This window comes from Ursus maritimus, unplaced genomic scaffold (genome assembly GCF_017311325.1).
Source record: "Ursus maritimus isolate PB19 unplaced genomic scaffold, ASM1731132v1 scaffold_24, whole genome shotgun sequence".
NCBI classification, from domain to species: Eukaryota; Metazoa; Chordata; class Mammalia; order Carnivora; family Ursidae; genus Ursus; species Ursus maritimus.
Window position 1 is genome coordinate 28972835 of NW_024424897.1, and position 12319 is coordinate 28985153.

Genomic DNA, 12319 nt, shown 5'->3' on the forward strand with positions numbered 1-12319 from the left:
TTTAATATACTATATCTTCTGTAATAAATTTTGGCCTTCGTCATTCAACACAGAATAAAGGCTCTGTATTTGAATTTGAGAATTGATGCTTTAGTTTCTCCTCATGAATTAACACCATCATGCTTATGAAGATGGATTACAAATAATAATGGTTTCGTTATCAGTTTAAAATTGTCTCTTTTCAAGTAAAAGCTTCAATGGAATGGTTTTTTTGCAGTAAAACCTTGCATTTTAAATTACACTAGAGGGCATTCATTTCAGGTGACATTTGCATCTTCAAAAAGTGATATAAATGCTCAGGCTGTTTTAGATTTATTTTTTTTTATAATGATTTTTTATTATATTATGTTAGTCACCATACAGTACATCCCCGGTTTTCGATGTAAGGCTCAATGATTCATTAGTTGTGTATAACACCCAGTGCACCATGCAATATGTGCCCTCCTTACTACCCATCACCGGCCTATCCCATTCCCCCACCCCCCTCCCCTCTGTAGCCCTCAGTTTGTTTCTCATAGTCAATAGTCTCTCATGTTTCATTCCCCCTTCTGATTACCCCCCCTTTCTTTATCCCTTTCTTCCCCTACTGATCATTCTAGTTCTTATGTTCCATAGATGAGAGAAATCATATGATAGTTGTCTTTCTCTGCTTGACTTATTTCACTTAGCATTATCTCCTCCAGTTAGGCTGTTTTAGATTTAGGGGGCAACAAATGGAAGAGCTTAAGAGATCATTTCAGTTCAAAAAATTCAAAAAAGTTAATTTCAGGAGCAAATATACATATCAAGTTTATATTTAATATTATAGGAAGTAATAGTAAGTGTCCATTTAATAAATTTATTTTATTTCATTTGAATTTTTACAAAACTAAATATAAGGCTACATCATGTTAGCATAACATCAGCACTCACAAAATAAGCCCAACAAATGATTTATTTCTCCTTACTATGAGGTCAATCTAATTCTTTAAATATGTCTTTGTTACATAATAAAGAAATAAAAACAAATATTTTGTGATTACTTCATTTTATGGCTGTAAGAATACACTATCCCCAGAAATACAAATATTTTTGTACATAAGAATTCAGATTTAGCCAAAATAGATGTTATTTACTGTGTGACAAGTTCAGCTTTATATTGTTGTTTATATTGTTGTCCTCACAGTGAAAGAAGATCTATGTTAGCTTCTCAGACTTCCCTTACACCACTGGGAAGGAATGGACGTAACATCCCAGCAACGCTGGCTCTTGAATCTAAGGAACTCATTAAATCTGTTCGGGCCATACTTGATATGGATTGTAAGTTTTCTGCAATTTTTCACTTTTTTTTCTTTCTTTCTTTCTTTCTTTTTTTAGTAATTTATTTAACAGAACAAAAGGAAATTTCAAGCTTGATAGTTTAATTTTGTTAAATGTGTTGGTTTGCCTACAGTAAAATTAATAGCTAATTGATAAAAATAAATCTTTTTTTTAAGATTTTACTTATTAATTTGACATAGAGACACAGCCAGTGAGAGAGGGAACACAAGCAGGGGGAGTGGGAGAGGAAGAAGCAGCCTCCCAGGAGAGGAGCCTGATGTGGGGCTCGATCCCAGAACACTGGGATCACGCCCTGAGCCGAAGGCAGACACTTAACGACTGCGCCACCCAGGCGCCCCAGATAAAAATAAATCTTAATACACTAATTGTAGGGGGGAGAATATTTACTTTATTTAAAGTGCCTGAGAATGGCTTCTAAGAGAAGATGGCTGATTAAGACATGTTTTTACCTCTACTTCCATCCAAAGTCTCTTTGAAATTGAAAAATAAATAGAAAAATAAATCCACGACAGCACTGGAAACCTGAAAGGTTAGAACCCACATTGAGGAATTTTTTAATAATATACAACAGATGGGATAAAATTGAAGGTACAGCCCAGCTGAGCAAAAGACCCCAAAACACAATAAAGATGAAAGACAAAACTGCTGAAACAGGGAGTTAAGTAGAACCATGAAAAAACTTCCAGGATCGCAGGCAGGGAAAACTAGGAACAGACCCTTGGGCAGTCAGCAGGGTAATTAATTAAAGGGCTATGGAATAGCTGAACCAGTTCCCTGCTCATCAGAGCTGCTGGCTCAGGCATTTACTCCTAAGCCAGGCCAAGAGAATACCTCTCTTAAAAGAACTACATGATCTGTCACTGGACACTCCCAGAGTCAGCACTGGGCTCGAAAGAGAAGCAGGGCACTGGCTAAGTAGCTTCCAGCATCCCAGCAGACAGGGAGATCCCTGGAGAGAGTTTGAATGATTGGACATTTCCATCCTTCCCTCCTCCTGTCTCCCAGCACTTTTGCCTTTTCATGGATTCGGACTCCCTTTCTATCTGTTCTTCCATCTATTCCCATGATGTCAGTCTGTCTGCTGGTTGTCTTTGTGGCCTCTCCCATTCCACTATCCCTGTTTGCCACTCTTAATCTTCCCTATGCTGGGGACCAGATAGCAAATATATATAAATATAAATGTGAAGAGGTACAGATAAAATTCTATGTTAACAAAGTATCCAAGTAAGTTTCAAGTAAAGTCCTAGGTAGTAAATGGTTTGGCTTTGTAAAGGATAATATTCAAAGATCTATGGGGGTAACTTTTGGGGGTAACTTTTAACTTTAAAACTATGTTACAGAAAGAGGATTGGAAACCATGCCTCTAATAGTATGTGCTCAATTTCTGCAGTGAGTTTTTTTTCCCTTAATTTTGTATAATCTATTATGTTTTTAAAAAATCAGAAATTATATTTCAAAAACCCTATAAGAACTCTTTATGTAAAGAAATTCTGTAGGTTTCAGGGTAGATAAAAATAATCTATTCTAATGTATCATGTGTATACTCAGAACTAGAAATTCTGTAGGTTTCAGGGTAGATAAAAATAATCAATTCTAATGTATCATGTGTATACTCAGAACTTTATATATTAGACATTTTTAAGTGAGGGTGGCAACAGTGGAGGGAAACACCTGCACACACACACACACATAGCCCAGCGGACATTGCCATCATTAACTTTAATTACCGTGCTAACATTAACCTTTACATTTGTCAAACATGATTATTCGAAGAAAATATTTGAAATTCAGCAGAACTTCTTTGGAAGAAAAGTGAAAAATTCCATCTGCACTTTTTATCTGTCATAAGATTGTACCTAGTCTGCTGTTTAAACTAGCAAATAGTTTCTATGTTGTCTTTTCATTTAGAAATATAATTGCTAATATTGGCATACATTTCCAGTACTTTTATAATTTTTATGACCTCTCTTTTTATGTTTGATAATTCAGATAAACTCAGCTCATTTTTCTTTCTCTTTATGCAGTAGCTTTTTTCTATATGTAATGAAAAGCAGAAAATCACTACCGTGAGGTAGATAATTCAGCTGTAGTCTCTAACCTCATTTCCTTTGGTGTGACTGTCTGCTTATCTCAAGTAACAATTTGGAATTTTCTCTTGGGTAATTGCCTCTACTTTCTTGTTAGCATAAGTATACTCTGAGATGTTATATGATGGGATTTCCTCAGAAATGAGAATCAGGTTTCTTGGGTGTTATAGCTTAAAACCAGTCTCCAGGGAATATCTAGGAGATAATTCTGAACCTTTTTTGGATGGTGGCCTCCCCTGAAATCTCACAAAAGCCCTGTTCCCAGACATGTGCAATTATACACATTTGCATCCGTCTTCGGTGTGTTCATAAACCCCAACTTAGGAATCTAGAGGTAGGATCACAGAGAACACACATGCTTTCTACCACCTTGCAAACCTGGCCATCCAGCTCTCGTCAGGATACCTCTAACAGTGGAGAAGTATGTGAATGCTAGAGGCAGCCCGGAGGAGCAGTCTGAACCCATATAAGCAGTGCTCTGCAGAGCCCCTGAGGATCCCTGGAGGTGCCCCGGGGAGCATCACAGTTAGCCATCCAACTGCATTGGGCAAATTGCTTAATCTCTGGTTCTCTTTCGTCATATAAAAGGTGGAGTTCATAAAATCTGAAGTGGCAGGATATGGGGATCAAGTGAGATACTCGTGAAGTAGCTAACCAAACACCTGGTAGTAGAAGATGTTCTATGAATGGACATTACTGCTGCCGTTGCTGCTAATGCTGGTACCACAGTATTATCATTTAAAGCAGCTCATTTCTCTGTGCCAAGTATTCAGTAATTATTGTCTAAATCTTCTTTCAATTTGGATCCATTTGAAAATAGGGTAGAGGAGAGCTTTTCTTACTGTATAACATTTAATGTTATTTTCGACTTTGAGTTAGAATGTAACCATCACAGGAAACCGTGGTTAAATGTCTGAATCAGCATCTTATCTTGCAGTTGTTTACTGCTAACTATAACAAAACTTTGGTGTGTTCCATTATACTGCCTCCCCTGAAATGTTATGTAGACAAATAGGCATTTTCTATCAGTGTTGGAACCCTTACAGGTGCGTATGCCGATCTCCATCAATATTTACATGGTCAATATTGTAACGTTTTAGTGTAATCTTTATTTGAAATAACTACTTGTTTTGAACTGCAGTCTTTGACTGACATCTAGACTGACAAAACAATTCTGTAACAAGAGCAGGAAGAAGCAGTTCTATTTTTAAAATGCATAATAAAATATTATCTGGCCAGATATTCCCTAGGAGGTCTTTAATAAGAACTTATTGACTTGCTGGTAAATTGGCAGCACAAGCACAGGCATCTACCTTCCTTCAAGATTCCCATGGAAATGATAAACGGAATGTAAAAATAGAGTGAAAATCTTCAAAAGTGCTAGCAGTTACAGGCAAATCCCAAAAAGTTTTCGATAGAGCAAGTAGGACCACATACAATGAACGCACGAACAGCCAACTTGTTAGTCCCCCTGCTGAACAACAGTGACAATTGTGGGAATAATTGGAGGTGACTCTGGCAGGAGGACAGGCCCTAATGCATTCTAGTTTGAAGGGGTAATGAATAAAGCCAAAGACTGGCAAGGGGGTAAATGGACTCTTTTTCTTCTTTTATCTTGGTGAGTCAGTGGCATTTTTGAAATCCTCAGAATTCACAGACTCTGTGTCAAGCAGAAGGCCAGCTGGGGCTTGGTCCTTTAGGCAGCATAGACACACTTTACATCTGACATGCACTGGGGCACATAGGAAAGGGAGCCCGAGACAGTGGCTTCTGTACCAAATGCCACGCTGCTCTTTACAGCCAGCTCTGGTCCTGGCTCACTCACTCCCCTCAGACTGCTGCATCATCCTTATACTCACAACACAAGCGCACACTGGCCAGCTCCCAGCCAGAGCTTCGAGAGGTTAACACCAACAATAACTTGGTTGAATGTCAGTGCAACCAGGGGGTCCACACATCCTCTCAAAGGTCAAAACCCAATTCTGAGTAGAGAGTTCTCTACATTCAAGTTTTCATAAAGAGAAATACATAACACACACATATATATACACACGCGTGTGTTATATTTCTTATGTGTGTTATGTATTTATTATGTGTGTGTATATATATATACACACACACATTTCATTCAAGATCTTTTAAACAAACATATATACGTAAGCGTACCAGTATATGATCATGAAAAAGTCCACAGTATTAAAGCAAGAAAATAGAGCTGTCAAGATTCAGAATAGACTACCATCTACCAAGATGGCAGAGTGATCTCATGCCAAAACCTCCCCATTCTGCTCCTACACTTAGAAATGACATTTAAAATTATGTTTGTGTATTTAAAAGATGAAAACCAAGAAATGCACGTCTCTTTGCACCAGGAACAGAGGGTAAAACTGTAATGATAAGTGAGCCCTTAAGCTTCAGAGATTCACGGGATTGAGATGAGCAGTTGGAGCCAAGGTTTCTACACCCACGAGGACCCAAATGATGCCTGAGCAAAGGAAACAGGGAGCAGGAATCTTCCTGTGGAGAAAACACTTTCTTTTCTTACGTTATATATTAGACATTAAAAAAAAATCCACCCAATTTAGGAGCCATCTGGGCCTGCCACTAATTAAAGTTGAAAGTAAATATCCGCATCCACTACAGGTGGGAATATAATTTGGCACAGCATTCCTGGGAATCCATTTTACAGTATATATCAAGAGTTTTTAAAATATCTGTTTGAAAAGTGGTTTTGAAAGTTAAAATAGTATTTTAGTGGTCATATATTTTAACACAATAATCCCACCTGTTGGTATTTTGCAAAGAAAATAATGAGCAATGTGCATAAAAATGCATATATAATTATTTGCATCACAGAATTTCTTTTAATAGCAGAAATATGGATGTTCAACTGTTCCAACTTGGTTGAGGAATCGTAATTTTCACTCGACCAGTTGAAAACAAAGGTAAAGTTTATCCCATCAAACAATGACCACGTGATTACATATATTGGTCTATGCGAACTTCCTGTATCGATTCAGGTGTTCCTGTCTGAAACTAGCAGTATTTTAACTTTTAAAATTAGAAGTCAGTAATAGCTGCTTTTTGTCTTTATATTTGAAAGCTAATTAGAAGTTATTTAGGCAGATGGGAAAAGGTTTTATGAGAAAAAGGGGAAATGCCGTACTGTACATTTGAAGGACTTTATAATAATTTTTTTTCCTTTTAGAGCCAGAAGTCAGAAGTCAGACTTGATTCAGCATCTTCTCATTGTACTTATTCTAGGTCTCAAACTATCGTCACTGCTTCTCTTATTTCCCCCAGCACGTATTTTTATTAACTAACATGAGTTTATCAAAGGAAAAGCCATATATTTTTTGGTGATAGTCAGCTATTCTGTTTAGAATGGGCATTATAGTATTTCCTTCTTCATGAAGTTATCATTGCTATTTATATATCTTTTCTCTCCTATAATTGGGCCAGATTGTTCCAAGCCTAAGGGGATAGTTTATGTGACTCTGATGCCATTTCACCTGTTTTGGTAGTGAGGTGAACCTGTTCTCTAGTGGTTTGATCATTCAGAGTTAGATAATACCCGTTGTAAATACTGGTGTTGTCACACCATTCAAGGAAAACCATGAACTCACATATTCTATCGTATTGTTGCAATTTGAAAGTAGGTCACTGCTGTGATGTTCCATTAAGAAAATATATCAAATGTAATCTCGGGTGATCTCTGGAAAGAAAGCTGTGAACCGTGCTTTGGGTTATTTAATTTTGCTTTACACGAGCAAATTATTGTTAGCGTCAAGAAAAATAAGTAATTTCTTTCCTGGTACAATTTTATTTCCAGGAAAAAGAAAGGGGGGGGAGAGAAAAAAATACCTCATGTAAGAAAAGGTAACCATTTAGATTTATTACTTCATTCCTTCATGAACTATTTATTGAGTATCTGCAATCGGCCAGACCCTGACTTAGGCAGTGGGGTACTAGCTTACAAAGTCCTTGCTGTCAGGCTGCTTAGGTACATTGTAGGGGTAGAATCAGACAAAGGAGTTAGCAGGTAAGTAAATAATTCCAGACAGCGATGACTGTTACGCATACAATAAAACCAGATGGTGTATGAGTAGGAATGCTAACCCTCTTTGAAGAGGTGACTTTTGAGCCAAGATTCAGCCAGGAGAAAATCTATGGGAAGAGTTTTTCTGGCCAAGTACTAAAGCCTTGAGGTAGGAGCAATCTTGACATATTGGAGTGACGGGAAAAAGCCTGGATTTCTGATATGTAGGAGCGAACGGATGAGTAGGCATGAGATAAGGGTGGAGATGTGGAGAGGGGCAAGACCACACCGGGCTTTGAACGCCACTCTAAGGAGCTTGGATGTTATTTTGAGTGTCCTAGGAGCCCCTGATGGTTTTAAGCAGGAGAAAGAAACCCGATCTGATCTAACATTTTAAAAGATCATTCAGGCATTTGTTTGCAACTGAGCAATAGTAGTAGCAAGAGTGGAGAAAGCAGGAAGCCTCGTTGGTTATTACAGTGATTAACATGGAACAGGATAGTAGCTTGGGCCAGGTTTGAGTAGCAAGGAACAAATATTCATTTTTAAAAAGAGATTTAGTAGTTCATCAGTGTATATCACATTTTGGAACACCTGAAATTCAATATTCATATTTAAACTTGATATTCATGTGCATACTGGGTCAGTGAGTAACCAGAAGTCCAGAGGCACAAAGCAATTATCCGTTGTCATCTTGGATCTTCGACTGTCGCAAGTTTTCCTGTTGCTCCTTCTTCACATTAATTAACTCTTCGGTCTTTGCCTTTTTCATTAAACAAATTCCTAAGAATCGAAGTGCTAAAGTTATGTAATAATATCAAATCTATAATGACTATCTACTATTTTCTTTTGGTACGTAGGAAGCAAACGTAATACAGTTTGCCAGTCATAAAACCCAGGAAGCCACCATATTTCCAGTATTTAGCATACACAAAAAAGATCTAGTGTGAATCACTCCCAGAGCCACCGCATGACAGGCGTCCTCCTAGAAGACCATTTCCAGAGAAGTATTTCAGATACATACTTTAATCACGTATCCTGCCAGCAGCTGGAAGCTATGAACGCATGTCCAGATGAACAAGACTTAATTCCTCCCTCCAGGCAGGAATATAGTTGTCAAAGGGATTGCAGGCTGTACAATATCTAGGATCTATTCAGGCAAAAGCCTATATACCTTTGTACTAACATGGGAACATAGAATGCTTTCCAACACAAAGGTAGGAAAAAAATACAAGGACTGCTTCAAAGCTTCTAGAAGGCATCAATGTTCGAGTATAGTACACGATCTCTCTTTCCCAAAAAATAGAACTCCAATTCCTTCTCAATTAGAACTGACTGCAGTAATAGAGTGTCTATCGTGGGGCTCATGTTTCAGTCCTATAACCCGACAAGCAAAATGTGAATGATGCCAGAAAGAAATATTTTCCCTCGAGGCCTGAAAATGTCCTCATCCAAACGGAATACATTCTTTCGGGTGAATGAAATAGGTGTTCTCCGAAGTTCGTATGAGGACAGAGTATTAACAGCTCATCTTAAGGGAGGCAGTGGCAGAAGCTGTCATGTGCAGTAATGGCTTTAATAATTATTTAATATGATACACCAGTTCGGTATAGATCCAGCAGTTCCTGCCTTTAACAGTAGAGTATTAATATTTAAAGATATAAAGATAAATATATAAATATATATTTAAAGATAAATATAAATATATTTAAAGATAATAATGCCAGAGATAGTTTGAAAGTACTATATTGCATCCATATGTCCTCACAGCAACCCTGTGAGATGGGCATTATTGTTTTCTAATTTAAAAGATACAAAAAGATCAAGGCTCAGAGAACTTAAATGGTTTACCTCAGTTACACGCTTGGAAAGGGCAGTGCCAGACCCCTGACTTGGGTCTTCTAATATGAAGTCCTGTGAGTCTCACAGGAGTCCAGTTAAGTCATCACGTCGCAACTGAATTGGCTTTTTTGTTGTTGTTGTTTTTGAGCGTATAAAATGGCGAGGTGTGGTATCCTCAGTGGTATCTTAGATTTGATAAGTTATGATGACCTCTTGGAGTCCTGGCTTCCAGTCTGGAAAGTGGGGATACAGTCTTCCTAAGGTTGTTTCAAGGATTGAGTGAACTAGTATAAAAGTGCTTTGTAAATAAGGCACTGTAAATATAAGATTGTTTTATTAGAGTTCATTTTTTATTTTAATTAGAATCACTGACCAAAATTTACCTCAGCTTGACTAATTTTCATGATTTACAAATATTCAGAATAAAGCAACAAGGCTTAAAGAGCTTTAATAACTTCCAAACAGGTGTAGATTCCAACCTAACTCCTTGATGGCAATGTTTTTCTCAGGAGGTCAGATTGGGAAAATATCTGTTTTTTGGTTTTGGTTTTTTTTATTAGAAACCTTTATACTGTTTGTTTTTTTCTCTTCTTTTAGAGTGAGCATTTGTTAATTCTGAAATTTAAAGCATCCTTAAAAGTAAAAGAATTTTTAAGTATCATAGGAAACTCACAGTAAGAAATAAAAGCTCGCTTTGAAACCATTTACAGAATAATGCACACAGAAGGAATAATAAATGTGCCTTGATAAAGATCTTGAAACTGAAGATACAGAGAGATACAAACATTCAAGAACTGAATCTTTAAGAAAGAGTATTTTTCAAAAACGTGTGACTTTATGAACTTATTCTACCGACATTGCCAATTAGACTAAAAAATGATTAGGTCTTGGGACCATACATACTATTTGTGTTTCTCATTTCTTTTATAATAACCACCAAATGCTAATAAAGTTAAAGTTCAAGTAGGATAGAGAGAGAGCATTGAGAGTGAGAAAACCTGCATCTAGGACAAGATTTTTTAAACCTTAGGTAAATTCCTCAACCTCACTTTTCCTCTTATGAAATGGAAAAAAAGAGCATTACAGCTCATTATATCACAGGATAAAATGAAGTATCATTTGTGAAATTGCCTTTAGTTTTTACATAAAAAATAGTTGTTTGTACCCTAAATGCTATCTTTATCAAAAAGATTTCATTTTTACTTGTAGAAAGGCAGAATGGTATTAAAAAGACCATATGCTACAGTTCAAATTCCAGCCCTACCACCTAATAGATTTATGCTTTTGGCGGTTCTGTTATCTCCCTGGGTCTCATTTTCTTCGTCTATGAAATTGGAGATATCACCAACTCATAGGGTTGTTTAGAGGATTAAAACTAATGTATCTGAAGAGGCTAGCTGATTAAAGATAATGTTTATAAAGTGGCTCCCATCTGGTAGGTGCTTAATATATATCATCATTATCTTCATCATTATAACCTTCATCATTCATTGTCAGTGTGTAAGAAGAGTATTTTCTTTTGTCCCTGCAACCTAGTCTGATATAAGCTATTCTCTCTCTACCCTGCCTTTTTTTTCTTTTTTCCTTTTTTTAAATTTTTTTTTTTTTTTGAGAGCTGGAAACCTTAGAAGGTGGTGAAGGATTTCTACTCATGTTGATTTATATAATCTACCATTATTAAATTACTCCACTGAGAACATGTAAGAAACCAAGTTCTAAAATGCCTAAAAACAATTGCCAAGTACCATTTAATTCTTTAAAGGAGCAGTAAAGAAGCCCAGCTTCAGCTCAAATTTATTTCATGGCTATGAAGTTTGAAACAATAAAGTTTATGTCTAGCTAGCAACCTCAAGGGCCCTCCAAATGTCATAGTCTTTTTATAGAGAGGGGAGCCTTGCTGAACTTGTACAGAAGGTAGCAGTACTAAAACTGCCTGGGAATGGGTACAGCTAACCCCCAGTTCACTGCAAACCCTTAAGCTAGACTTGCACAGGTCTTTCACCCATTCAAGGAAGGAGTAAGCCTTATAGATCCCTGGTAGGAGAATGCTCCAGATAATAAGTGCAAAGGCCCTGAGGCAGGAGAGTGCCTAGTATGCTTGAGAAAACAGGTCAGTATGGATAGAGAGGTCCAGTTCATGGTATCATTCAATCCTCAGCCTGTTTACATTTATAACAATCTATTTCTTTTTTAGAATTTTATTTAAGTAATCTCTACACCCAATGTGGGGCTGGAACTCACAGCCCTGAGTTCAAGAGCCACATGTTCTTCCTACTGAGCCAGCCAGGTGCCCCAACAATCTGTTTAATGTTGGCCTTCTCTCTACCTCCAGATCTCTATTTTACTCCCATATTTTATTCTCTTCATAGGACTTCACACTATTTTTTGGTTGTTTACTTGTTTACTGTCTGTCTCCTCTATTAAAATATGAGCTCCTTGAGAACAGGGATCTTGAATATCTTGTTCATTACAATTTAGGTAACATTTAGAACAGTACCTGGCACATAGTAGGTGTTCATGAGATATTTCTATTTTATAATTGTGATTAATATTTGTTTAAGATATTTAATATATATGAATGTTTAATATATATGTTTTGATGTCATTTACTTAGGAGTGAGTTTAAAATAATGAAGCACCATTTTTACTCACCAGACGGCCACATATCTGTAGTGTTAATGAATACATAAGGGAACCCCAACACACTCATACACTGTTGACATATTTTACTCACTTCAGCTCTTGTAGAGAACAGTCTGACTGTGTCTCTGAGAGTCTAAAATGTACATTTTCTGTGACCCTTCAGTTTCATTTCTAGGAATTTATTAAATAGAAATAAATGCCCATCCATATGAGTGAATCTAATATATAGCAATATCCACTTAAATGTAGAAGTAGACATCAGCCAATTCTTCCCACAAATATTTGTTGAGTACCTACATATGAGACACTAAGATCAGACTCTGCCAATGTTGAGGATGCCACTGTAGTAGAAAGTAAGCAGCTAAAGGTCGGACATGAGGTAGGAGAG

At 36.9% G+C, this 12319-nt stretch overlaps 1 protein-coding gene across 2 annotated transcripts in view; it reads left to right on the plus strand.

Annotated features, from left to right (window-relative positions):
* Positions 1-12319, plus strand: part of STXBP4 (syntaxin binding protein 4) — a 223583-nt gene that overhangs the window by 100739 nt on the left and 110525 nt on the right. For both annotated transcript variants that reach the window (XM_040640852.1, XM_040640853.1), the window contains exon 16: positions 1166-1299. In XM_040640852.1, coding sequence (XP_040496786.1) covers positions 1166-1299 — 134 coding nt within the window. The remainder of the gene's footprint in view (positions 1-1165; positions 1300-12319) is intronic.